The sequence below is a fragment of the Castor canadensis genome, chromosome 2 (genome assembly GCF_047511655.1).
Source record: "Castor canadensis chromosome 2, mCasCan1.hap1v2, whole genome shotgun sequence".
In the NCBI taxonomy this organism is placed as follows: Eukaryota; Metazoa; Chordata; class Mammalia; order Rodentia; family Castoridae; genus Castor; species Castor canadensis.
The window spans coordinates 54,747,890-54,774,941 of NC_133387.1; the positions used below are offsets into that span (position 1 = coordinate 54,747,890).

Here is a 27,052-nt window from a genome sequence, read left to right on the forward strand (position 1 = left end):
ATTGTCAGAAATATTAAATGTGACAGAAGTGCATCTTTAAATCTACTGAATGTGAAATACAGAGAATAAATGGGTTTGGGGGTGTAGCTCAGGGGTAAAGTGCTTGCCTAGCATGTGTGAGGCCCTGGGTTTGATCCCCAGCTCTGAAAGGAAAAAAGGCAAGAAGATAACTATTATACTTCTCATTTATTCAGACTACTTTTAAAGTAATATAAGATGCTCTGACAATGATAGAATACAGATTTATTTAATTTTTTTAATTCAACCCTCTCATCACTCTCCTTTTTCCTTCCTCTCCCCATTCTTGTAATAGCTTCAACACATACATGTGTACACAGTATTTGCACTATATTCATCCTCCCAACGCCCTTTCCCCACCTCTTTCCTACTGGTGCCAACATCCCTAGGCAGGACCTGTTCTGCCTTCTGATTCTGCACTTTTGTAAAAAAAAAAAATGACATTGTTTAAGATAGTTATACAGGGAGTTTCCCTGTGACATCTCCAAATATATATATATATATATCCCAAATTGGTTCATTTCCTCTATTTTTCTCCTTTCTGCCTTAGTCCCCTTCTTATGTTTAAAAACAGGTTTAAAAATTCTATATTTATTCTTGTAGAGAGAGTACATCAACCATATTCACCTTCTTAATTTCGTTCTTTTACACTCTCCCTCTTGTATATGACCTCCTCTTAGTGTGACCTGTTTTTCATAATACTTCTATATTAATGTAGATCTATATTGTATATATGAGAGAAAACACGTGACTTTTGGCCTTATGAACCTGGCTAACTTCACTTAAGATGATGTTCTCCAGTTCCATCCATTTACCTGCAAATGACAAAATTTCATTCTTTTTTGTGGCTGAACAAAATTCCATTGTATATAAATAACACATTTTCTTAATCCATTCATCAGTAATGGGGAATCTTGGCTATTTCTATAGCTTAGTTATTGTGAATAATGCTGCAATAAACATGTGTATGCAGGTGCCTTTGTTGTAACCTGAATTACAGTCCTTTGGGTATATCACTAGGAATGAAATTGCTAGATCATATGGCAGTTCTATTTTTAGTTTTTTGAGGAGCCTTCATACTGTTCTCCATAGTGGTTGTATTAATTTTTACATTCCCTCCAGTAGTGTATGAGGGTTCTTTTTTCCCCACATCCTCACCAACATTTGTTGTTGTATGTGTTCTTGATGGTAGCCATTCTAACAGGAATGAGATGGAATCTTAACACAGTTTTGATTTGCATGCCAGGGATGATGAGCATTTCTTCATGTGTTTTTATTTTTTTTAGCCATTGGGACATCTTCCTTTGAAAAAGGTCTGCTCATTTCCTTTGCCCATTTGGGTCATTGAATTTCGGGGAGTTTAATTTTTTGGGCTCCTTATGTATTCTGGTTATCAATCCCTTGTCAGATGTATAGCTGGCAAAGATATTCCCCCATTTTGTGGGCAGCCTCTTCAATTTAGAGACCATTTCTTTTGTTGTGCAGAAGCTTTTTAATTTCATGTAGTTCCATTTGTCAATCCTTTTTCTTAATTGCTGAGCCATTTGAGTTATATTGAGGAATTTGTTGCCTGTGCCTATTAATTCCCTGTTTTTTACTGCAATAGATTCAAAGTTTTAGGTCTTATATTAAGGTCCTTAATCCACTTTGAGTTGATACTTATCCAGGGTGACGGACATGAATCTAATTTCAATTTTCTGCACTTTGCATTATTTCTGAAAGCAACATTTTGTATAGTGGCTTGTTTATCTTATACTGTCATCCATACTCTTTTAATCAAGCAACTGAATCAAAGAATTTCATTCTGTAAAATATCTTTAACAGACAGTCTTTTTTAAATACAACTAAACCACACATGTACTAAGGTCCTTAATCCACTTTGAGTTGATACTTGCACAGGGTGACAGACATGGATCTAGTTTCAGTTTTCTCCATGTAGATATCCACTTTCCCCAGCAACATTTGTTGAAACGGCTGTTTTTTCTCCATCTGTGTTTTCTATTCTGCTCAAATGGTCTTCATATCTGTTTTTGTGTCAGTACCATGCAGTTTTTATTGCTATGGCTCTGTAATATATTTGGAAGTCGGATATTGTAATACCTCTAGCATTGTTCTTTTTGCTCAGAATTGCTTTGGCTGTTCGCAGCCTTTTGTGCTTCCAGATGCACTTTAAGGTTCATTTTCCAATCTCTGCAATGAATGTCATTGGAATTCTGATGGGACTTGCACTGAACATGTAGACTGCTTTTGATAATATAGCCATTTTCACAATATTGATCCTACCAATCCATGAACATGAGAGCTCTTTCCATCTTCTATAGTCTTCAATTTTTTTCTTCAGTGGTTTATAGTTTTCCTTGTAGAGGTCTTTCACGTCCTTTGCTAAGTTTATTTCTAGGTATTTCAGGCTACTGCAAATGGAGTTATTTTCCTATATTCTTTTTCAGTCTTTTCTTTGTTCATGTACAGAAAGGCTACTGGGTTTTGTAAATTCATTTTATATCCTGCTACTTTGCTGAAGCTGTTTATGGTGTCTAAGAGTTTTTTGGTGGAGTTTTTCAGGTCTTTTAGATATAAGATCATGTCATCTGCAAATAGGGATAGTTTGACTACTTCCTTTCCATTTTGCTAGAATACAAATTCATTTAAAGGTACTAATAAAGAGCTTTTGTATATAAAAATTGTTTATTTATTTACCATTTTTGAGACAGGGTCTTGCTATATAGCTCTGGCTGGCCTGGAATTCACTATGTAGCCCAGAAGTTGTGCTCCTCCTGCCTCAGCCTCCTGAATGCTGGTATTGCAGATGTACACCACTATGCTCAACTCTTTTTTATGTTTAAAGGAATGTATATAAATAAGCAATAAAAGTAAGTTATAAAGTACTAATCTTGTCTTAGTGTAGTTCAAAATCTAAACAAATTTGGAAACGCTTTATCATGGAAATTATAAAGGAGTATCTTGTCATATCAGAAATAGTGATAAGGTAATATATACTGACTGTAGCTTTATAGGTATTCAGTTAGATTGTTAAAATTCCAATTATGTTCTGCTCCTTTTGCCTATTTACAATATTAAACTTATGTAAATAAAAAAGATCTTAACAAGACATTTTATGAATAAAAAAAGATCAAAGCAATTACCCTATATACTAGGAACAGTTCCCTAAATACCAAAAAGGAATAGCTGGGTAAGAAACTAAAAAATAAGAAAAAGCACATTGTAAAATCAAGGATTTATATTTACCTTGCTGAAGCTTGCAATTACTAAATTTTTCATTTAAAAGAAAATGTCTCAGGTGTCTAACACAAATGTGAATGACTAAGTTACATGCTCCCCTGTAAGTACTATCTTACCATGAAAACAGTCTCTATCCCACTTCTGTCTTCTTCCAATTCCATTCTTATAGAATAATATTTTATCTATTTATTATTTTTATTTTTTAAATTTTTTTTGAGAAGGGACATTGCTATGTTGCTAGGCTGCCCTCAACCTTCAGACCCTCTTGCTTTACCCTCACAGATGCTAAGAAGGCAGATGTATACAACCAGACCTGGCTAAAAAATTCACTTTCTACGGTGCATAATACTTTTTTCCTCCGTGGAATCTTCCTTCCCTTTTCCTCCTCTCCTTTTCGCATTTTCCTCTTTCTTCCCCTACCCCACTGTTTGAAATTTTATTATCATTATGAAGCTTTTTTATGGCTGCCTTCTTTGAAAATTTTTCTTAAACTGTATCTTTTATAAATTCTGCCCTTCTTTCTTTCTAGACCACCAATTACTTGTCTGATACGTAACCACTTGGATTAATATTCTATGCATTTTTATCTCACATTTTTTCATTTCTACATCTTGAATTTAATCAACTTTCCAGGACATTTCTTCAACTTTTAATTTCTTTTTGAAGTGCTGGAGGTAGAATCCAGGGCTTTGCACATGCTAGGTAAATACTCAACTGATGAACTCTATCTCAGTCCTGTTAATTTTTTAACTTTTAACTTAGGTATACGCAGCATATTCTTATTCTATACTTAATTTTCATAGAATCCTGATCTTATCTTAAGGAAAAGTATCCTCAAAATCTTTTGGAGAGTACTAATGAAATTTTCTTTGTTCATGTTTTTTTGTTTTCTACATTACTGTTTTCTGCAGCCTTCTCCTATCCTTTCTATCAGATACTGCACTAATTCCCAAGGATCTATGAGCCCAATTACCTGTGGGTTTTTTTTTTTATGTTGTCTCTGTTTTTTTTATTTGTTTTTTAAATTTTTTATTATTCATATGTGCATACAAGGCTTGGGTCATATCTCCCCCCTGCCCCCACCCCCTCCCTTACCACCCACTCCGCCCCCTCCCTCTCCCCCCAACCCCCTCGACAACCATCAGAAACTATTTTGCCCTTATCTCTAATTTTGTTGAAGAGAGAGTATAAGCAATAATAGGAAGGAACGAGGGTTTTTGCTAGTTGAGATAAGGATAGCTATACAGGGAGTTGACTCACGTTAATTTCCTGTGCATGTGTGTTACCTGCTAGATTAATTCTTCTTGATCTCACCTTTTCTCTAGTTCCTGGTCCCCTTTTCCTATTGGCCTCAGTTGCTTTTAAGGTTATCTGCTTTAGTTTCCTGCACTGAGGGCAACAAATGCTAACTAATTTTTTAGGTGTCTTACCTATCCTCATAACTCCCTTGTGTGCTCTCACTTTTATCTTGTGAACAAAGCAAAATCCCCTTGTTGTGTTTGCCCTTAATCTAATGTCCGCATGTCGGGGAGAACATATGATTTTTGGTCTTTTGGGCCAGGCTAACCTCACAGAATGATGTTCTCCAATTCCATCCATTTACCAGCAAATGATAACATTTCGTTCTTCTTCATGGCTGCATAAAATTCCATTGTGTATAGATACCACATTTTCTTGATCCATTCGTCAGTGGTGGGGCATCTTGGCTGTTACCATAACTTGGCTATTGTGAACAGTGCCTCAATAAACATGGGTGTGCAGGTGCCTCTGGAGTAACCTGTGTCACAGTCTTTTGGGTATATCCCCAAGAGTGGTATTGCTGGAAGAATGGTAGATCAATGTTTAGCTTTTATAAGTAGCCTCCAAATTTCTTTCCAGAGCGGTTGTACTGGTTTACATTCCCACCAGCAGTATAAGAGGGTTCCTTTTTTCCTGCACCCTCGCCAACACCTGTAGTTGGTGGTGTTGCTAATGATGGCTATTCTCACAGGAGTGAGGTGGAATCTTAGTGTGGTTTTAATTTGCATTTCCTTTATTGCTAGAGATGGTGAGCATTTTTTCATGTGTTTTTTAGCCACTTGAATTTCTTCTTTTGAGAAAGTTCTGTTTAGTTCACTTGCCCATTTGTTTATTGGCTCATTAGTTTTGGGAGAATTTAGTTTTAACTTCCCTATATATTCTGGTTATCAGTCCTTTGTCTGATGTGTAGCTGGCAAATATTTTCTCCCACTCTGTGGGTGTTCGCTTCAGTTTAGAGACCATTTCTTTTGTTAAGCAGAAGCTTTTTAGTTTTATGAAGTCCCATTTATCTATGCTATCTCTTAGTTACTGTGCTGCTGGGGTTCCATTGAGAAAGTTCTTACCTATACCTACTAATTCCAGAGTATTTCCTACTCTTTCCTGTATCAACTTTAGAGTTTGTGGTCTGATATTAAGATCCTTGATCCATTTTGAGTTAATACTGGTATAGGGTGATATATATGGATCTAGTTTCAGTTTTTTGCAGACTGCTAACCAGTTTTCTCAGCAGTTTTTGTTGAAGAGGCTGCTTTTTCTCCATCGTATATTTTTAGTGCCTTTGTCAAAGGCAAGTTGGTTATAGTTGTGTGGCTTCATATCTGGGTCCTCTATTCTGTTCCACTGGTCTTCATGTCTGTTTTTGTGCCAGTACCATGCTGTTTTTATTGTTATTGCTTTGTAATATAGTTTGAAGTCAGGTATCATGATACCTCCAGCATTGTTCTTTTGACTGAGTATTGCCTTGGCTATTTGTGGCCTCTTGGGTTTCCATATAAATTTAACGGTAGATTTTTCAATGTCTTTAATGAATGTCATTGGAATTTTGATGGGAATTGCATTAAATATGTAGATTACTTTTGGGAGTATAGACATTTTTACTCTGTTGATTCTACCAATCCATGAGCATGGGAGATCTCTCCACTTTCTATAGTCTTCCTCAATCTCTTTCTTCAGAAGTGTATAGTTTTCCTTGTAGAAGTCGTTCACATCCTTTGTTAGGTTTACACTTAGGTATTTGATTTTGTTTGAGGCTATTGTAAATGGAATTGTTTTCATATATTCTTTTTTTGTTCATTATTAGTGTCTAGAAATGCTAATGATTTTTCTATGTTGATTTTATATCCTGCTACCTTGCTGTAGCTATTGATTGTGTCCAGGAGCTTCTGAGTAGAGTTTTTTGGGTGTTTAAGGTATAGGATCATGTCGTCTGCAAATAGGGATATTTTGACAGTTTCTTTACCTACTTGTATTACTTTTATTCCTTCTTCTTCCCTAATTGCTCTGGCTAGGAATTCCAGTACTATGTTGAATAGGGGTGGAGATAGTGGGCATCCTTGTCTGGTTCCTGATTTTAGAGGGAATGGTTTCAGTGTTTCTCTGTTAAGTATAATGCTGGCTGTAGGTTTGTCATATATAGCTTTTATAAAGTTGAGGTACTTTCCTTCTATTCCTAGTTTTCTTAAAGCTTTTATCATGAAATTGTGTTGGATTTTATCAAAGGCTTTTTCTGCATCTATTGAGATGATTAAGTGGTTTTTGTCTTTGCTTCTGTTAGTGCGGTTTATTACGTTTATTGATTTTCGTATGTTGCGCCATCCCTGCAATCCTGGGAGGAAGCCTACTTGGTCATGGTGAATAATCTTTTTGATGTGTTGTTGAATTCAGTTTGCCATTATTTTGTTGAGGATTTTTGCATCAATGTTTATTAAGGAGATTGGCCTATAGTTCTCCTTTTTGGAGGTGTTTTTGCCTGGTTTTGGGATAAGTGTAATACTGGCTTCATAAAATGTGTTAGGCACTTTTCCTTCCCTTTATATTTCGTGGAACAGTTTAAGGAGGGTTGGTAACAGTTCTTCTTTAAAGGTCTGATAGAATTCAGCAGAGAATCCATCAGGTCCTGGACTTTTCTTTTTGGGGAGACTTTTGATTGCTGCTTCAATTTCATTTTGTGTTATAGATCTATTCAGGTGATTAAATTCCTCATGGTTCAGTTTTGGATGATTGTATGTATCTAGAAGTCTGTCCATTTTTTTAAGATTTTCAAATTTTTTTGAATATAGGTTCTCAAAATAGTCTCTGATGATATCCTGGACTTCCATAGTGTTTGTTGTTATCTCCTTTTTTGCATTCTTGATTCTACTTATTTGGGTTTTTTCTCTCCTCATTTTAGTCAAGTTTGCCAGGGGTCTGACGATATTGTTTATTTTTTCAAAGAACCAACTTTTTGTTTCATTAATTCTTTGTATGGTTTTTTTGGTTTCTATTTCGTTGATTTCAGCTCTTATTTTTATTATTTCTCTCCCTCTATTTGCTTTGGGATTTGCTTGTTCTTGTTTTTCTAGGAGTTTGAGATGTATCATTAGGTCATTGATTTGGGATCTTTCAGTCTGTTTAATATAAGCACTCATGGCTATAAACTTTCCTCTCATTACTGCCTTTGCTGTGTCCCATAGGTTCCAGTAGGTTGTGTTTTCATTTTCACTGACTTCCAGGAACTTTTTAATTTCCTCTTTTATTTCATCAATGACCCATTGTTCATTAAGTAATGAGTTATTCAGTTTCCAGCTGCTTGCATGTTTTTTGTCTTTACTTTTGTTGTTGAGTTCTAGTTTTATTGGATTGTGACCAGATAGTATGCATGGTATAATTTCTATTTTCTTATATTTGCTGAGGCTTGCTTTGTGCCCTAGGATATGATCTATTTTAGAGAAGGTTACATGGGCTGCTGAGAAGAATGTATATTGTGTAGAAGTTGGATGAAATGTTCTGTAGACATCAAGTAGGCCCATTTGATTTATTGTACATTTTAGATCTTGAATTTATTGATATTTTGTTTGGATGACCTATCTATTGATGACAATGGGGTATTAAAGTCTCCCACAACCACTGTGTTGGAGTTAATATATGCTTTTAGGTCTTTCAGGGTGTGTTTGATGAAATTGGGTGCATTGACATTGGGTGCATGTAGGTTGATAATTATTATTTCCTTTTGGTCTATTTCCCCTTTTATTAGTATGGAATGTCCTTCTTTATCTCATTTGATCAATGTAGGTTTGAAGTCTACTTTGTCAGAGAGTTATTTTTTGCTACTCCTGCCTGTTTTGGTGGGCTATTGGCTTGGTAAATGTTCTTCCAGCCTTTCATCCTAAGCCTATGCTTATTTCTGTTGGTGAGATGGGTCTCCTGTAAGGAACAAATTGTTGGATCTTCCTTTTTAATCCATTTCATCAAGTGATGCCTTTTGATGGGTGAATTAAGTCCGTTAACATTAAGTGTTAGTACTGATAGGTATGTGGTGATTCCTGTCATTTAGTTGTCTTAGTCGTTTGAAGGTTTGATTGTGTGTACCTAAGTTGAGGTTACTCTCTACTTTCTTGCTTTTTCTTTTCCTGTAGTTTGGTGCTGCCTGTCCTTTCATGGTTATGTTGGGTTTCACTTTCTGTGTGCAGAATCACTTGAAGAATCTTTTGTAGTGGTGGCTTTGTGGTCACATATTGTTTTAGTTTCTGCTTATCATGGAAGACTTTTATTGCTCCATCTATTTTGAATGATAGTTTTGCTGGGTAGAGTATCCTGGGGTTGAAGTTATTTTCATTCAGTGCCCGGAAGGTCTCTCTCCAAGCTCTTCTTGCCTTTAATTTATCTGTTGAGAAGTCTGCTGTGATTCTGATGGGTTTACCGTTGTAAGTTATTTGTTTTTTCTCTCTTACAGCCTTCAATATTCTTTCCCTAGTCTGAACTTGTTGTTTTAATGATGATATGTTGTGGGGTAGTTCTATTTTGATCTGGTCTGTTTTGTGTTCTAGAGGCCCATTGCATCTGTATGGGAATAGCTTTCTTTAGATTTGGGAAATTTTGTTACTATTTTGTTGAACATATTATGCATACCCTTTGCTGGCCCCTCTTTTCCTTCGATGCCCATGATTGTCAGGTTTGGTCTTTTGATGGAGTCGGTGAGTTCTTGCATTTTCTTTTCACAGGTCTTGAGTTGTTTAACTAATAGTTCTTCGGTTTTTCCTTTAATTACCATTTCATCTTTGAGTTCTGAGATTCTGTCTTCTGTTGTTCTATTCTGCTGGATTGGTCTTCCGTTTTGTTTTGCAATTCTGTTTTGTTCTTTTTCTGAGGTTTTCCATATCCTGGGTCATTTCCTCTTTAATGTTGTCTATTTTTGTCCTGAATTCATTTATCTCTTTATTAATTGTGTTCTTTGTTTCACTTTGTGTTTATACAGTACTTCTATGGTTACCCTTATTTCTTCTTTTGCTTTTTCAAATTCTCTATTTTTGTTGCCTTGGAATTTCTGAGTGTCTCCTGTACATTTTGGTTGACCATATCCACTATCATCTCTATAAAATTCTCATTGAGTACTTGTAGTATTTCTTCTTTTAGATTATTCTTGAGGGCTTTATTGGGTTCTTTGGCATAGTTTATCTTCATTTGTTGGAGTCTGGGTCTGAGTATCTGTTTTCTTCATTTCCCTCTGGTTCCTGTACTAATTTTTTGCTCTGGGGAAACTGGTTTCCCTGTTTTTTCTGTCTTCCCATCATTGCCCTTGGTGTTGTTATTGTCCCTGTACTGTGTGTAGTTAAGTATTTTCTGGCTTGTAATAATAGCACTAGTGATATTTAGAATGGAAGGGTGAGAGGATATGGACAGCAAAGAAGTTAACAGAAAAGGTAAAAACAAATAAACAAGTAGAAAAAAAAACCAAAAAAAGTTTCAAAGATATAAACAGGGAGAGACAGTGTACTAATCAACTATAAGCTGAAAAGGCATTAGAGAAGATAGAGAGGATTGAAAATAAAAAATAAAAATAATAAATAAATAAATGAAAAAAAAAAATATAAAAAATCTCCAAGTTCAAATGCAATGACGTTTCAGTCTTAATAATTTTGGTGTTTGTCCCTCAGCCTCCAATCCTGGAGATGGTGCCTCAGATGTTGTTCTGTAGTTGTCTCATCAAAGGGGAAAAATTATATAAAACAAAACCACACAAAACAAAAAAAAAAACCCCCACAATGTGTCCCAAGTTCAAATGCAATACAGTTTCAGTAAGTTTTTCAGCATGCAGGTATAGTTCTGTTGTTGTCTCATCAAAGGTAGGGAGAGAGTGAAGATTAAAAAAAAAAAAAAGAGTCTGGAGACAGGTCTGTGAACTGCTATCTGCAGCTGTGGCTTGCCTGCCCGCTGCTGTCAGCCTGCTGTTGCTGGAGGCTTTATTTATGCAGACTTCAAGGGTGAGTTTAGCACTCGCCTTGCAGCGCAAGCCACTGCTACAAGCTTTCCCCTCTCCAAGCACACTGGGGGAGGTGACACTGCACCCACTTTCTCAGGCTGGCATGTGTATTTACAGCTCACGTGGGAAGTGAGTCTTTCCCCCCCTCTCCTGTGGAGTTTTCTTCCCACCATCACTTTTACAAGCTTTCCTGCTCCTGGTTGCTGGGCGTGTGCCACCACTCCTGCCTTCTCCAGCCCGGCACCCCACCCTCTTTGCTACGTGTCTTTATTGTTCTTATTGCTTATTACTCAGTTTCTCTTTTTTTTCCTGGGTGGGGGGTCGGTCTGTCCAGGGGGCTATGCTGATCTGGCCCAGGGTTGTCTGTGGGAGTACCACATACCACTTAGCTAACCTCATGGTCCGTATCTTCCCAAGCTGTCTGGGTGCCAGAGTCTGGCAGTGGCCCGGAGGCCTCCTGGTTTCTCCGTTTAATGTGAAGTGGAGATGCTCTGCGCAGGCTGGAGGTGTGGAAGGGTCAAAGTTTTGCCTCTTCTTGGTGGTTTTGCCTGTAAGGTGTATCTCCAGCGTCTCTCCAGGATTTTACTTTAGGAGGCACACTTTCTGCTTCCTCCCTCTAGCTGCCATCTTGGAATCCTGTCAATTACCTGTGTTTTAACTACCATTCTTTTCTGACTCACTCATGATGGATTGTTCCACTCTGCTTTTGTGAATTATCACTTCTATGTCTGCTGGTTTATTTCAACGTTGTCAATCACATCTGATCTCTCTAACCTTAAGTACAACTCTCCTTCAAGCTCTTCATCCACATGGCCTCCTATGGTCCCTCAAATACTTCAGGCATTCTCTGCTTCAGGGCCTTTGAAACTTCTCTCTCACTGCCTAGACTGTGATCTGCCTATCTATAGGCTTGCTCCATCATCTTTACTAAAATCTCATCTTTAAAATAAGACCTAGCCTAACCACTTGATTTAAACATTACAAATTACACTGGGCATGGTGGTACACAGTATAATCCAAGCTACACAGGAAGTAGAAATCTGAATGATCAGAGTTCAAGGCCAGCTCAGGGAAAAAGTTACTGAGACCCCCATCTTAACAAACAAGCTAGGCATGATGGTTCATGCTTATAATCTCAGCTGTTTGGGAAGCAGTGGTAGCAGGATCATGACCCAAAGCTGGCTAGGGAAAAAACAAGAGACCTTATCTGAAAAATAACTGTAGGAAATAAGGGGAAGGAGTGCAGCTCAAGTGTTAGAACATCTACCTTTATCACAAGTACAAGACTCTGAGTTCAAATATGAGTACTGCCAAAAAAGACACTATAATTTACTTGTACTAGTCTCCTTTTCTTATTTTATGCTACAACATAAATGCTATCTATTGCCATCTAATGTACTATATGGTTTATTTATGTAAGAGATAGGAGGAAATGGATTTAGTCTGTATGTCCCTGGCTTTTTTCTTAGCAGCTAGAATAGTGTCTAGAACTTAGCAAGCATTCAACAAATACTGGTTTGATCGCTTATCAGTTAATGACCACTTTCATTTTTCCTTGGTTCTGTAGATTTATACATACATTTTTCTATAGTATTATTTTAGTAGAATCACAGGAAATAGAAGAGAAATTCATGTGTGTAATTCATAATCCTTAATAAATCCCACGTTCTGTAAGTTGCTTTCTAAATTAATCAACTTAAATTTCTGAGAACAAGTTATCTCATGAAGAGTTTAATCTTTGATTTTATGTATTAATTTGAAAAGTAGGTTTAGACCCTCTCTCAAAAATATGCCAGACATGGTAGCACATGCTTTTGTCTTCACCTTCCAGGCACCTGGAGGTAGAAGAATTGTGCTCCTAGGGTGGCTTCAGAAAAATTCCACCCAAGTCCCTGTCTGACAAACTAACTAAAAGCAACATGATTAGGGTATGGCTCAAAAGACCCAGAATTCAACCCCTAGAGCCTCAAAAAAAAAAAAAATCGAAAAAGGAAGGAAAGAATGATGATGAGAAAGTTCCTTACAGGGGAAAGAAAGAGAATACTCTCCACAATGTTTTCTAGGTATTAATGGAAACATTTCATATACATTTTATCATTAATCCTAATGATAACCACAAGAAGTATTACTCTACTATTTAGCACACCTTTAAACAAAGATTCATCCAACAAATAAAGAAAATAAGAGTAAGAAATAAGTAGTTCATTCAGAATGGTCCTAATAAGGGGAACTGGTATTACATGACATTTTTTCTTACAATACCCTATTGCCTCTCAATGTTTCAATGACCAAAGCTACAAATGTTCAAATAAGTTGAATGAGTGGTAAATTAAAATGACATAGTTATAAGTTTATGCCAATTTAGGAAGGGTGTATAGAGTTTTGCTAAGACTTAAGTTATTTTATCCTATGAACAACAAAAAATTGCTTTTCTTAAAGGTATGTTTTATTCTAAAAGTTACTGAAATCCTGAAAATATTTTTAGTGGATAAGTTATACTACAAGCATTTCAGTATAAATATCTTAAAGAGCAAAATATTTTAGAAACTTTATTGATGAAGGAAATTTTAAAACAGGAAAATGGTTTTCTCTTAATAAAAATATAATGCTTTACTATTTATAATTATTAAATCAAAGGTATAAGTCTTATCATTCAACTTCTTTATTAATTAAAATTTTATTTTCAATAAAGACATATAGGATCAGGTACAATTGTGCAAGCTATAATCCCAGCCATATGTGAGGCACATAGGAGGACTGTAGTCTGAGGCCAACCTGGGCAAAAAAGTGCAAGACTCTACCTGAAAAATAACTACATAAATGGGCTGGGGTGTGGCTCAAATGGTACAAAGCCTGCTTAGCAAGTGCAAGGCACTGAGTACAAACCACAGTACCACCAAACAGTAAAAGAATAAATATAGACTGTAAATCTCCAGCCTGGTAAAACTTGACATTTCTAAAAGCATTATCTCCTTCAAAGAAATATTTTTAATCCTATAAATAAGCATTAGAAAATCTAGAAGACATTCATTAATTCTCAAAACATGTATCCACTGCATGTCTATTACATGTTAAGTACTGTTCTAGGAACTCAGCACATATGAACAATCTAAGATGAAAATCCTTGGTTTTAGAGCTTATACTCTAGTTGAAGGAAACAAAAAATGAATACAACTTATGTTAGGTATACATGATCACTATGGGAAAAATATTAAGGTGGGAAAGAACATAGCATAGACAGGGTGCTATTCTAGGTGGGAAGTTCAATGAAGGCTTCATGAGTAAGGGTGTAGTAAGTGAAGTTTTAGAGACAAGCCATGAAAATATCTGAGAGAGACTTCTTTCCTACTATAGAAGAAAGGATAAAGGCCTTATGCACAGATGTGCCTAATGTGCCCAAGTAATAACAAGAAGACCAGTCAGTATTCCTGAGCATAGTGAAAAAGAGGGCAAGTACCAGAAAATGAGGTCAGAGAGGTACTGGAAGCCACATCGACTTAGGAGTCTTGTCTTTTGAGTTAGAAACAACTGGAAAGTTTTAAAAAGAGGAATAAAATGATCTAACATACACATCAAAAGGATCACTCTGACTGCTCTATGAAAAATTAACTCTAGAAGCCAATGGTAGAGGCCTGAAGACTATTTCCAGGTGTAAATTAAGGTGAAATTGCTCAAATATTTGCTGTCAAGTCCTATGTGGGTTCTGACAGATCGAATTTAGGATGACTTCAAAGTTTTCACCATAAGTAACTACAATCAATAACAGACCTATTCTTGGGATGGGAAAAACTAAATGAAAAGTTTGTGGAAAAGAAATTAGGAGTTCAGTTTCATACGTGTTACACTTGAGGTGCTTATTACACCTCCAAGTGAAAGTGTCAAGCTGGCAGCTGGACGGATGAGTTGGGAGTTTAGGTGGTGTCCTAGCTGGAAGTACATATCTAGGAAAGAGCTGCATATATACAGCATTTAAAATCATGAAACACTGAGGAGAAACTACCTAGAGTGTAGATAGAGAAGATGGCTCCTAGGACTGATCTCTGAACTATCCCGACATTTAGAGACTGGGAAGATGAGGAGAAATTGAAGGAGAGTAAGAAGGAGCAAACAGGAGCAAGAAAACCAGAGTAGTTTTGAAGAGCAAAATCTCAGTTATCATCACCAAATCCAACAGTCTTCTCATCTTACTTGGATCTGGCAATGAGATCACTGCTGACTTTGATGGTAGTTTTTTGAGTGTGGATTAAAGTTTAGAGTTTAAGAGCAAATGGAGAGGGGAAAAAAGAAACAGGAGACATTTTGTGTAAAAGGGGAGGACACAGAGAAATAGCTAGAAGTAAATGTGGTGTTGGGGAATATTTTCTGTTTTTTATTTAAAATGGGGAAAATAACAACATGCCTGAATGCTGTTATAACACACACACACACACACACACACACACACACTTTCATCCACAAATCTTGGCTCATAACTCCCATATCCCTTGTTATTGTTCCTAGAACAATAAGGTCAAAGTATTTGGCCTTTTGTCCTTGGCTCCTGAAGCAGCTTGGAACGGCTTCAATGCAAAAAAGGTGAAAGGCAGATTTTCTTTTAATGTTGGGGCACTTTAGGTCTCAGAAAGTGAAATCTCTCGCTCTGATCTTCTGCTCTCCTTTCACCTGCTATAGAAACTAGACTTTCTTTTCTTCAGGAAAAGATTACAGAAGCTAGAAAAATACACTCTAATATTCTGACTTTTGTCTTGGAGCTGTCTACAAAGCAATTCTTTCTGATCTACTTTGTCTGATGATATCCCTACTTCAGAAGAGATCTTGTTCCATACCTGGCAGGAAGGAATGGTGCATAAAAGGCTAAGAAGAATCTGTGGAGACAGGCTTCACTGGTTTCCTCATTCAGTCTATTAACATTAAATCATCTTCTTCTGTCTAATCACATTTCTACATGGTTGTCCAACTTCAACCATGCCCATGCACAGAAGTCTCTCCCAAATCCCAAAGGTCAGGGTTTGAAGAGTTTCTGGACTGCTAATCTTGTGGAGCTCACAAGAAGGTGAATGAGAACTCATCCATGTGCTAGGAGGGTGGTGCACCCCAACCCCACAAGGACAGAAGATACTGCACTCTTCCAGACTCTACCTTATGTAGCATCTCATTTGACTGTTTATTGTATCCTTTAAAATGTCCTTCATAGTAAATAAGTAAACATAAGAAAGTGTTTCCCTGGGTTCTGTGAGGTGCTCTAGCAAATTAATTGAGTGTAAAGATGGGTCACAGAAAGCCCAGATTTATGAATGGCATCTGAAGTAGGGACAGGCTTGCAGAACTGACACTATGTCTACGCAGACAGCGTCAGAATCAAATTGAACTAGAGGACACCCAGACACTGTTCACTGCAGAACTGCTTGCTTCTTTGCAGGTGGAGAGAAATCATCAACCATTTTGGAATCATCAGATGTGATCCGTATTGTGACTATGGAGTAGGAGAAACTGAGTTTGTTTTTCCACTACGTTCTCAGTGCTAGAATATGTGGGACAGTCCAGAAAAAAGGGATAATAAGTGAGAGGGAAAACTGCTGAAACAAAGATCTGATAGAAGAGAGAGGATAGGATGCAGTGCACATGGCCTTAGGTAGAAAATGATTAGATTATGCCTACTAAGGGGCAGAGGAAGGCAGAGTATCTATGTATGGAAAGGGCAATTTAATAGCATGCCTAATTATGTATAGTCTTTTTAAGTCAGTAATTTTGTTTGTAGAAATTTGTGTCTTTAGGAAATAATCATATTTAAATAAACGACTTAGCTGTAAGAATGCTGATGATGAAAAATTGAACCTGCATGTAGTGGCATATGCCTGTGCTCCCAGGATTTGGGAGGCAGGAACACTGGGAGTTTGAGGCTAGCCTGAGCTATATAGCTCTTTTTTGACTCTGTCAAAAAGAAAAACAAGGGATTGCCAGAGTGGCTCAAGTGGTAGAGCACCTGCCTAGCAGGCATGGAGGTCCTGAGTACAAACCCCAGGAGCACAAAAAAAAAAAAAAAAAGAAAGAAAGAAAGAAAGAAAAACAAGGAAGGAAAAGAAAAGAAAGAAGAGGAAAAACAGAAAAAAGAAAGAAGAGGTGTCCTAAAGGTATCATCACCTACTAGAATTTTCAGGCTTAGAATAAATTAAAAAAAAATGTGGGTTATGTTTTTACTTGTTTGTATTTTGTTTTAAGGCAGGATCTTGCTGTGTAGTACTTGAATTCACTATCTTCCTGTCTCAGTCTCCCACGTGATAAGATTACAGGTATGGGCCACTAGTGAGAAGAATGTTTAAAGATATTTATAGTTATATCAAAAGGTAACTTGGGGAAAAACAACTATTTTCTTATCGATATGCAACATGAAATTTATACTGATTTAAAATATGATATACATTCTAAGATTACTAATTACATATTTCAAATATATCGTTTCAGAAGGATTAACCTCCATGTAAGGAAATATATTTTAATTAACATTTTAAAAAGTTCAACTTTATTAGTAATCAAAAATGCAAATTAAAACAATCATTTCTCACTTATAAAACTGACCACAGTTTTAATACTTAGACGGAAAGAGTGAGAAGCAGGCATCCTCACATATTACTGATACAAACTCAAGTTGGTATTACCTCTTTGGGTGTCGATTTTACTGTTTATATCAAAAGATTTAATAATATACATGCTATTTGTCCCAGAAATTCTGTGTCTAGGATTTTAATTTAAAGAAATAATCATAGTCTGTATTAAAAGACATAATTAGAAGGATGCTAACTACAACACTGTATACGATAGTGGATAACATAATGCACCATAAAAGTCCAACAGTACTTAGATAAATATATTATACAGATAACTAAATTCTATTCATTTTAGGAAATGAAGCTGTAGAATGGTAATGATATGTAAAATTGTTCATTATATGGTTTTAAAGAAAAAACAGAATGTGTACATTATATTTACATTTTCATTGAGGAAAAAATGTATCTATTCATAAAAAAGACTAGAAAGCCATCCAACAAAATGTTAAGAATGTTTCTAGCAGCTGTTTCTTGACAATAATTAGTGACTTAAACATTCTTCCTTCTACCTTTCTGTACTGTCCAATTTTTCCTCAGTGAATAGGTACTATTTTTAAAGTAAATTAAAAGCAGTAATTTGGGAAGAAGGGAGAGATTCTGATGGTTTTATGGTTTGAATATGAAATGATTCCCACAGGCTGATGTGTTGAACTCTTGGTCCCCAGATGATGGCACTGTTTGGGATGGTGGAAGTTTTAGGAGGCAGGGCCTAGCTAGAGGAAGGAGGTCACTGGGGGCACTCTTTTGAAGGTTATACCTGGTCCCTCGCTCCTATGTCACTCTCTGCTTCCTGTCTGCCATGAGATCAAAAAGCTCCTTCACCACTCATTCCAGCTGCCACGATGTTCTGCCAAGCAGGCATCTGGTCATAGTGATAAGAAAGTAACCCAAAGCAATAGTTTCTTAAAATTAGGAGCCAGAGGTTTGTTTTTTTTTTTTAATTGTCTAATGTGTCCATGAAAGCAACTCCATTTTTAAACTATTGGTTCTTCATGATAAGCAGCATAGTTTAAATCTTTCTTAAAAAAAAAAAAAAACCCAAAACCAATAGTCAAACTGGCTTATGACTAGACTGATCTGGCTATTTCCCTTCTATTCTAGCATTCTTTATGCAAGATAGTAGGAATAGAGTATACACAGATGTTTGGGTTAGTATAGCAAAGGAAGAAAAAGCTGTATAAAAGATTTCAAACACTCTTATGTTTTCTCTTCAACAAAACTGGAGAAAAGGGTGGAACAGGTTCTGCCCAGAAAGGAGGTAGGGAGAGGTGGCTCAAATAATGTACACACATAAGTAAATGTAAAAACAATTAAATTAAAATTAATAAAAGATTTCAGACAAAAAGTAATGAAGCAATTGAGGATACAAGATTTAGATTAATAAATTCATTCTAAAAGCACCTATTAAGAAGGTTTCATTGTTATATCTTTCAAAAGCACTGTAATAAGTATAATAGACTCTTTCATGTAAGCCCATTCTGCTACAAAGTAGCTCTGTGATGATTAGCAAGGTACTTAATTTCTATGTATTTTAGTTTTGTCATTTGTAAAAAATGACTGCATTGCCTACCTCCGTGGTTTTTGAAGATTAAATGAATTAACAGAAACACTTAAAACAATGACTGATATAAAAAAAATTCAGTAAATATCACTACTGTTATTTTGAACTACTAGTCTTGTTCACAAAGTAAGATAATCAAACATATCCCCAAACAGTATAATTTTATGCCTGTTCAAAACATCTCTCTTTTCTTTTTATTAAGAGATTTTGGTTTTTTTTTTTAGCAGCACTGAGGTTTGAACTCAGGACTTCATGCATGCTAGGCAAGCACTCTTACCACTTGAGCCACACTTTCCAGCCCTTCTGCTATAGCTGTTTTTCAGATAGGGTCTCATGTTTTTTGACTGGGCTGACTTGAGACTGCAGTCCTTCTACTTCTGCCTCTCACATATCTGGGATTGCAGATATAAACCACAATGGTTGACTTATTTGTTGAGATGGGGGTCTCATTAACTTTTTGCCCAGGCTGACCTCAAACCACAAACTTCCTCATCTCCACCTCTTAAATAGCTGGAATGACAGGCTTAAGACACTGTATCCAGCATGTATAAAAATATCTTTTTTGTTGCTGTTGAACTGGGATGGACCCAGGGCTTTGCACATGCTAAACAAACACTTTATCTCTTAAGACACACCCCCAAGTCCTCAAAACATCTTATCACTACATTTCTTTACTAGACTTTATGTACTAGAATTATCCCTTTTCCATGGAATAAAGTAATTAGAAATCTTGAGGTCATAACACTATTACTCCTTCTCCCTCACCATCCAAAATATCTTCAAATGCCTAGCTTTGAGATATTAATGACTTCTGCTAGACTGTGGCTCTTTTGAGACAGGGACTGTGTTCGCTTTCAGAAGTCCCTAAGTTTTTTACATTTTTTTATCATCTATATATCCCTGACATCTAGGAAATGCCTTTCCCGCATTATACACTCAATAAGCATAGTAAATGTATGTGTCTGAGCACCTATATTATATACATTATTTTATTATATTTACACACTTATCTTCCAGCCTTGGTTTGATAATAACATTTTAGAAATATAGATTATTGTCAAGGTATTCAGCAGATCTATTTTTCAACCAGACCTTAGAAACATCTATAGATTTCACCCAATTAATTTTTAAATGGAGAAGAGTTGGTGGGAAACCCATTACTCTCACAAAGTATTGTAGAGTAGAGAGTAGTGAGATAAATTGATACCACTCTTTTGTAAGCACACGCATTTTAAGAATGCTCAAATTTTTCCTTGAATTTACCTGAAATAACTGAGAATTTACCATAGGAATAAAAACAAAATTTATTTGTACAAGGATGTTCATTATTTTTCAAAATGGATATAAAACAGAAAACAATCTAGTGTATTACAGTTATTGTTCTATGTTAACTATAGCAATATAAATGTTTCTTTACATAAAACTATATACAGGGATTTCAATTATGTAAAATGTGTCTGTTTACATAAATATTAAAAATGCAACTGGAGTTTGTACTCTATTTTTGATACTAAAACAAATGTTATGTACAAAATAGTTTAAATCTAAGAACACTGGACCACATGACATTCAAATATAATTAATATTTCAATAACATATTTCAAAATTGCAAATACCTTTGTTCAAACTTCAAATATGGTGTATAGTCTATCACAGCAGGAAAGGTACCATCCAGTCCCTCTCCCTTTAGGCAGAAGCTAAGACAATAGAAGATAAATAATTCATATTAATACAGAAATATTAAATCAAAGTTAAGTGGTATAAACAATCTCTTACTTGCTCAAAGTCATACTATGAATCTGCTAGAGCTAAGAAAGGAAATCTGTGTCTCTTGGTTCCCAATCCAATAATCTTTATTTTTGTATGATGGCACATACAAAAAGATAACAAAAAAGTGGTTGGCTTAGTGATATTGCTGTTAAAAAAGTATCTTCTAGAAAAATAAACATAGAAATACTTATAAAATGTAAGTTGGTGTTTCAAATGAAAAAATATCATCTATGAACTCCCACCTTCTGGTTTCTTTGGTATTGCCTGCCAAAATACTGTTCAGACATATTAATAGCTAGGGTGTATGTATACTTTTCCAGACTTCAGTAAGGCAGAATTCAAGTAGCAACACTTTATATGAGCTTCCTTTCATTTACAGAAACATTGTTAATGTCATCAAGATATTTGTTTTCATTTCATTTTACTAGCTCAATTTTTTGTGATAGGGTTTTTCGAGATAGGACCTCAAGAATTATTTGCCCCGGCTGGCTTCGAACTACTGGGATCCTCCTGATCTCTGCCTCAGGCAGCTAGGATTACAGGCTAGTTAACATTCTTATACCAGTTTTTTTTTTTCCTTTGTCCTTCAGACAATATTTCTCTTTGTAGCTCAGCTTGCCTTGAAATTGTGATGTTCCTATCTCAGCCTTTGAATATTAGAATTATAAGCATGCACTACCATGCCCAGCTTCCTGGTATTTTATTTTGTTACCAGAAAACAAATACCTAATAAAACCTAGATTGTAAAGAATTTAGACAATGCCAATGATATGGCTTATAAAGCTAACATCCTTATAGGGTCAAAAAGACAACCTTTATACCAATCATGCTTGTCTTAAAAATTAAAAGTAATTAATACTAGTTTATCAAATCATAGAGAAATGTTAGACTTTAAATGACAAATACATTGAAAGGGAAGTGACTAAAGATCTTCAGTGAAAATGGCAAAACTGTTTCCTAATTTAAAATCTAAATGTGTTAAATATTGTTAATATTCTTGAATTTTCAAATGCTATGCTTCAATAAAAAATAATTCATTCTTGTCTTTTGAGTTGTCTTATCGAAAAACCTTTTACTTTTAATATAACATAAAATCTGAGATCAATTAAAAAAATGAAAAAGGATGCCTCCATAAATCCAGAAAGAACTTACAGTGACCATTTTTAGCTCTTATTATCTTAGTCTGGAACCAATTCATCTTGTTGACAATAAAAGCAAATGCTAAAAATATTATTTGATATTCTAGATACATAACCCAAGAAATATAAGATACTCAAGATAAGCCTGACAGATTCTTCTTTATCTTCACATGAGAAAGTAAGAATCTTTCCTCCCCTGAATTTTCTTTAAGTCTATGTCTTCATTTTAAAGCAGTTACTGAAAAATACCAAGTTTTCCTTCAGTGTGAACCAGGTATTGCTTGGAGGAATACAGTCTAATCTTTCCTCTTACTCAAGTTAGACAGTGAGCCTGTCACTTCCTTAAGTTTGAGACCATCTCTTTTCTGAGCGCAAACTCACTTAGAAAACTAATTGATTTGAAAGGGAACAACATATGAATACCCAACTGTGTGCTTTATGTAGAAAACTGAAAGTAAAATTCATAATAAAAGCTATTATGAGGTAGAAAAGTTTAGAAACTTTTTAATTAACTATTAAGTACCTGAAATCAATGGCGTTGAGTCCAAGTAGCATGCCAGCCAGCATATTTGCCTCCTCCCCCAACACAATTGCTCCATCTTCATAAAATCTCCTAAAAATGAGTGAATAAATAAATATTAAAAACAGACTAGAATTTGACCTAGAGAAATCACTTACAGTCCCAAGTAACAGAGGAAGGACTCAATTTAATTTATTTTTAAAAACTTTGATCACAGAAGTCCTGAAGATATTTAGACCAAAAAATAAAAATAAAAACCAAAATTCAAAAACAAGAAACCAAACCTGTCATCTTAAAAAAACATTCCCCCTAAGTGTTTTCATCTCTCTTAAAAAGAATTCCCAAAGTGACTCTTTCAGTGGAGTGTCCAGAAAACTTTCCTAATAATGAAACAATTTAAATATGAAGCAGAAAGTGATAAATTCAGAGTCAATTCTTCTACACTGTTTCAAAAATTGTGGAGACTCTACTTCTACACTTACAAGAAAAATTTGTTTTTCTGTATTTCCAAGGGTTGTTAACTAAATTAAGAACTTGAGAGGCTGGAGGCCTGGTGGCAGAGCGCCTGCCTAGCAAGTACAAGGCCCTGAGTTTAAGCCCCAGTACCACCAAAAAAATAAAAGTGGAAGGTGTGATCATTAGCAATTTTTGCTAACATTAATATAAATACTAATGGAAAGAGGGCTACCAAGATGGCTGTCTATAAAAAAGAAACTACTTATTATTTTCTTGACAAAAATACGAATATGAATCTGTTTTAATTAATAATTGTTTTTAAAATTCTTTTGAAAAAATGTTATAATAGGGTAAGATAGTTTTCCACAAAAGAATGTAAGATCATTGAATTTCCTTTTTTCTTTTTTTTTTTTTTTGAAGCAATCTTGCCACGTTGCTTAGGCTGGTCTTGAACTTATGTTCCTGAGTTGCTGTAATTACAAGCATATATGAACTGTACCCAGTGAATTTTCTTCTTTTTAGACATAGTATTTAAGCTGGGTACTGGTGGCTCATGCCTATAATCCTACCTACTTGGGAGGATGAGATCAGTAGGTTCACAGTTCAAGGCCAGCCTGGGCAAATAGTTCATGAGAACTCATCTCCAAAATAAGCAGACAAAAATGGACTGGAGGTGTGGCTCAAGTGGTAGAGCACCTGCTTTGCAAGTGTAAAGCCCTGAGTTCAAACCCCTGTCCTGCCAAAAAGATAAACCATACACAGTATTTGTAAAAACTAGTTTACATTCAGTAACCAGGGCCTACTCCATTGTTATGCCCATTTATATTACATTAGAGTGAATACCATTCTAATGACCAAAAAAAAAAAAAATTTAGTAAATGAAGTATATTGCTCTTTTCAGTATTCATGACTTTACAAAGACTGCAAAAAGATTTTAGTATGCTCATAATCCCGCCATCAATTTTGAATAACTGTTCACAGTTTGCCAATTATTTTAGAAAGATATTTGATACATAAAAAAACCCTCATGGCGGAGCATGGTGGCTCATGGCAGTGATCTGTAATCCCAGGTGCTCGAGAGCCAGAGATCAGGAGGCTCAAGGTCTGAGGCTGGCCTCAGGAGATCTGACCTGAGAAATGAACAAAGCAATGGCTGGGGCCATGGCTCAAGTGGTAGAGAACCTGCCTTACAACCACGAAGCCCTAAATTCAAACCCAATATCATTAAAAAAAAAATCCCATGAAATAAATGAGAATTATCATTAGTTCAAAATTACCTGCAAGAAGAGAGGTTAAAACAATTCATCCAAGCTCATATAAAGGAATGGCTCATAGAGGCAATCCAATTCTCATTTTAAGTTCTCTGTACCGTCTATTAAACTATACTGCTTATAAAATCAAAATATTTACAGAAAACTTCACCTGTGCTAGGATTCACAAGGAATTTTAAATGAGTAAAACATATGAAGAGGAAAATAAAAATCAACTATCTACTCTTTGATGGATGTAAGGCTACAAAAAATATGGTAGGAAGACTAGCTAGAAGAAATGGTGGTTTTTGTTTCCTGGGACATATTGGAAATTGCTTTTATTGATTTATATATAAAAGGAGAAAAAAATCTAAAAGTTCAAGCCTAACAAAGATCAGTAAAGTAAGTGGAAGGATTTTCTACACATTCAACTGAAATGTTCTACAAAAAGATATTTGGATAAATTCTTGCATCTGAGATTTTGTTCATGCCCACTGCCGATTGCAGATTGACAGAACACAGTGCAGACTCCTGGAAGAACTATCCTTCCAATGCTTTTTCTGTTTGTTTGTTTTTGTTTTTTGTGGTACTAGGGTTTTTTTTTTTTTTAATAGGTAAACCTTTTACTACTTGAGCCATGCTTCTAGCTCTTTGTTTTTCAGATAGAGTCTTATGCTCTTTGCCTGGGCTGGCCTTATACAGTGATCCTCAAACTTCTGCCTCCCACATAGCTAAGATTGCAGGTGTGATGCACCTCACTTGTCTTATTCTTTGAGACAGGGTCCCATTAAGTATTTCATGCGCTGTCCTTAAACATCCATCCTCCATTCTCTATCGCCCAAGTAGCTGGGATTACATGTGTGAGGCTATGTGCCTGCTCCCATTCCTCTTTTTTGAATTTAAAGAAAAAAAATTATTGAAGATCCAGAAAACAATTCCCAAAAGATTAACTTTTCCAGAAAATTGTAGCTATTCAATGCATTGTTAAATGCAATGTTAAAACATACATTATACACAAACACAAAACCTATGAAATAAGCTGCCATTCTTGGTTAATTTGAGCACAAATGCACGAGTGTATTCAGTGATTTATGGTGAACTGAATCTTTGACATTAGAAATCAGTTTGTTTTCTCATATAGCATTAGCACATTAACATAGTATAAAAATACATAGTGTCAAAGGATTAGAGCCACCAGCATTCAAAAGCAGCTTTGTCTACTAGGTAATAAAATGCTCTATAGCATATCTCTCTCTCTTGACTATCACTGAAAACACTAGTAACAACTTTGAAATAGAAAAAAAAAGAAAAAAGGAACAGTAAGCCCTTTTATTTTCTCTGCTTAAAATCAACAGAAAACAAGCATCAATTGTGTTATACACTAGCATCTTCAAAGCACATCATTAGTACAAGAGAAGGATGAAGAGCAAGATGGTATTTACAGAGATCCAATATGTGTGAGTGAGGCCCCAGGCACCACTTCCCAGTGGTGTTCAGGAGCTGCTCCACAATCACAGGCACTGAACTGCACAATTCTTCAGCAAGGACTTGAAGGCACTATGAAGATAATTCAGTAAGAAACAAGACTCTTCACATCCAGAAGTTTAAAGGCCAACATCACTCCAGTTTGTTTAAATAATCTCAGTAGCTGTGGAGTGCCACACAGCTGGGCCATGCGGGGGTCAGAATGATCTGTGAGGATTTGGACATACTGCAGTCCCTCAAATTTGTGGAGTAGTGAGTACCCAACATTAAAGTTAAACATTACACCAAAGTACTCTCTTATCCTTGTCAAACTTTATTAAAAGCTTGCTCCTCATTAACTGTGTTTCCTCAAGACTTCTTATAATTTTCTTTATCCTCTAGAATGGAATACACATTCTATTCGTCAGGAAGAATAAAAGAGCTGTTTTTGTCTGGTAATTAAGTTCCAGTTATTGACAAGTCATGGTTCTAGTTCTTCAGGAATCTTTAAGCTTAGTTCTGTTCATAAATCTTTCTTCATTTTTTTTGGCAGTACTAAAATTTGAACTCAAGGTCTTGTGCTGTGCTTGGTAGGCCAGCACTCTACCACTTGAGCCACGCCCCCAGCCCTTTTTGCTTCAGTTTACTTTTCATGTAGGGGCCAGAGCTTTTTTTTGCCCAGGCCAGGCTCTGAGCACAGTCCTTCTACCTCCATGTCCCTCATAGATGAGATTACAGGCATCGGATCTTTATTTTCAGTGGTAGGATTACTTGGGCACTTTTTTTTTCTCCTGAGGAGGCTGTGTCTCACTGCTGCCACCATCTATATTTTCAGATTTTTTCTGTTTGTCCTTTTTTTTTTTCACTTTCACTTCAACATTTTTCTGTTGCAAACCAGATGTTTTCTTCTCTGGAGCAGCCCCTCTTTTTCTCCCCTCTGCACACTATTCCTGATTGACATTTTGAAGTTCTTGCTATATCTGCAGATTATTATCCAAGAATTTGAGGATTCTGTTGTGTGGAACCCATTCATCCTAATTTTTATTCCAACTATAATTTAAAAAGTATTCAGTATGTTTGTCCTTAAATCAACTTTTACACACACTGCTTCATAAAGAGGCCCATGAAAGAACAGCACTTGTTCACCTAGATTTCAGCCTAGAGTTTAGGCTTCGGGTCTCACTTAAGCACCATTTATAAATGATTGGCAGTCTCCTCCTCCTTCCACCCCTACTCTCTGCTCTACCTAACTTCCTTCCAGTGCTACTACACCACCAAAGTCTATGGAACACAGTTCTTGGAAAAATATTCTGGCTTTTAAGCCAGGTGTGGTGGCTTAATTCCAGCTACTCTGGAGGTGGAGGCAGGGAGGATAAAATTCAATGACAGCCTGAACAAAGTTAGCAAGACCCTGTCTCAAAAACAAAAAGTACAAACAAAAGAGCTGGAGCATGGCTCAAGTAGCAGAGTAACTGTCTAGCATTACAAGGCCCTGAGTTCAATCCAAGTACCAAACAGAAAAAGAAAAAAGAATTCTGATTTTAATTTCATTTTATTTTTTTCTTGGTGGTACTGCAATTTTGACCTCAGGGCTTCATGATTTCTAGGCAGGTGCTCTACCACTTAAACCACATTCCCAGCCCTTTTCTGCTTTCATTATTTTTGAATAAGGTTTTGCATTTGTCTGGAGTAACCTGGACCATAGTCCTTCTACCTATGCCTCCCATATAGCTGGGATTACAGAACTGAGCCAACATGCTTGGCTTATTGG

At 35.9% G+C, this 27,052-nt stretch overlaps 1 protein-coding gene across 4 annotated transcripts in view; it reads right to left on the reverse strand.

Annotated features, from left to right (window-relative positions):
• Positions 1–27,052, reverse strand: part of Rundc3b (RUN domain containing 3B) — a 201,850-nt gene that overhangs the window by 61,767 nt on the left and 113,031 nt on the right. For all 4 annotated transcript variants that reach the window (XM_074064842.1, XM_074064840.1, XM_074064839.1 and 1 more), the window contains exons 5-6: positions 22,115–22,204; positions 20,299–20,379 (exon numbers count right to left, since the gene is read on the reverse strand). In XM_074064842.1, the coding sequence (XP_073920943.1) occupies positions 20,299–20,379; positions 22,115–22,204 (171 nt within the window). The remainder of the gene's footprint in view (positions 1–20,298; positions 20,380–22,114; positions 22,205–27,052) is intronic.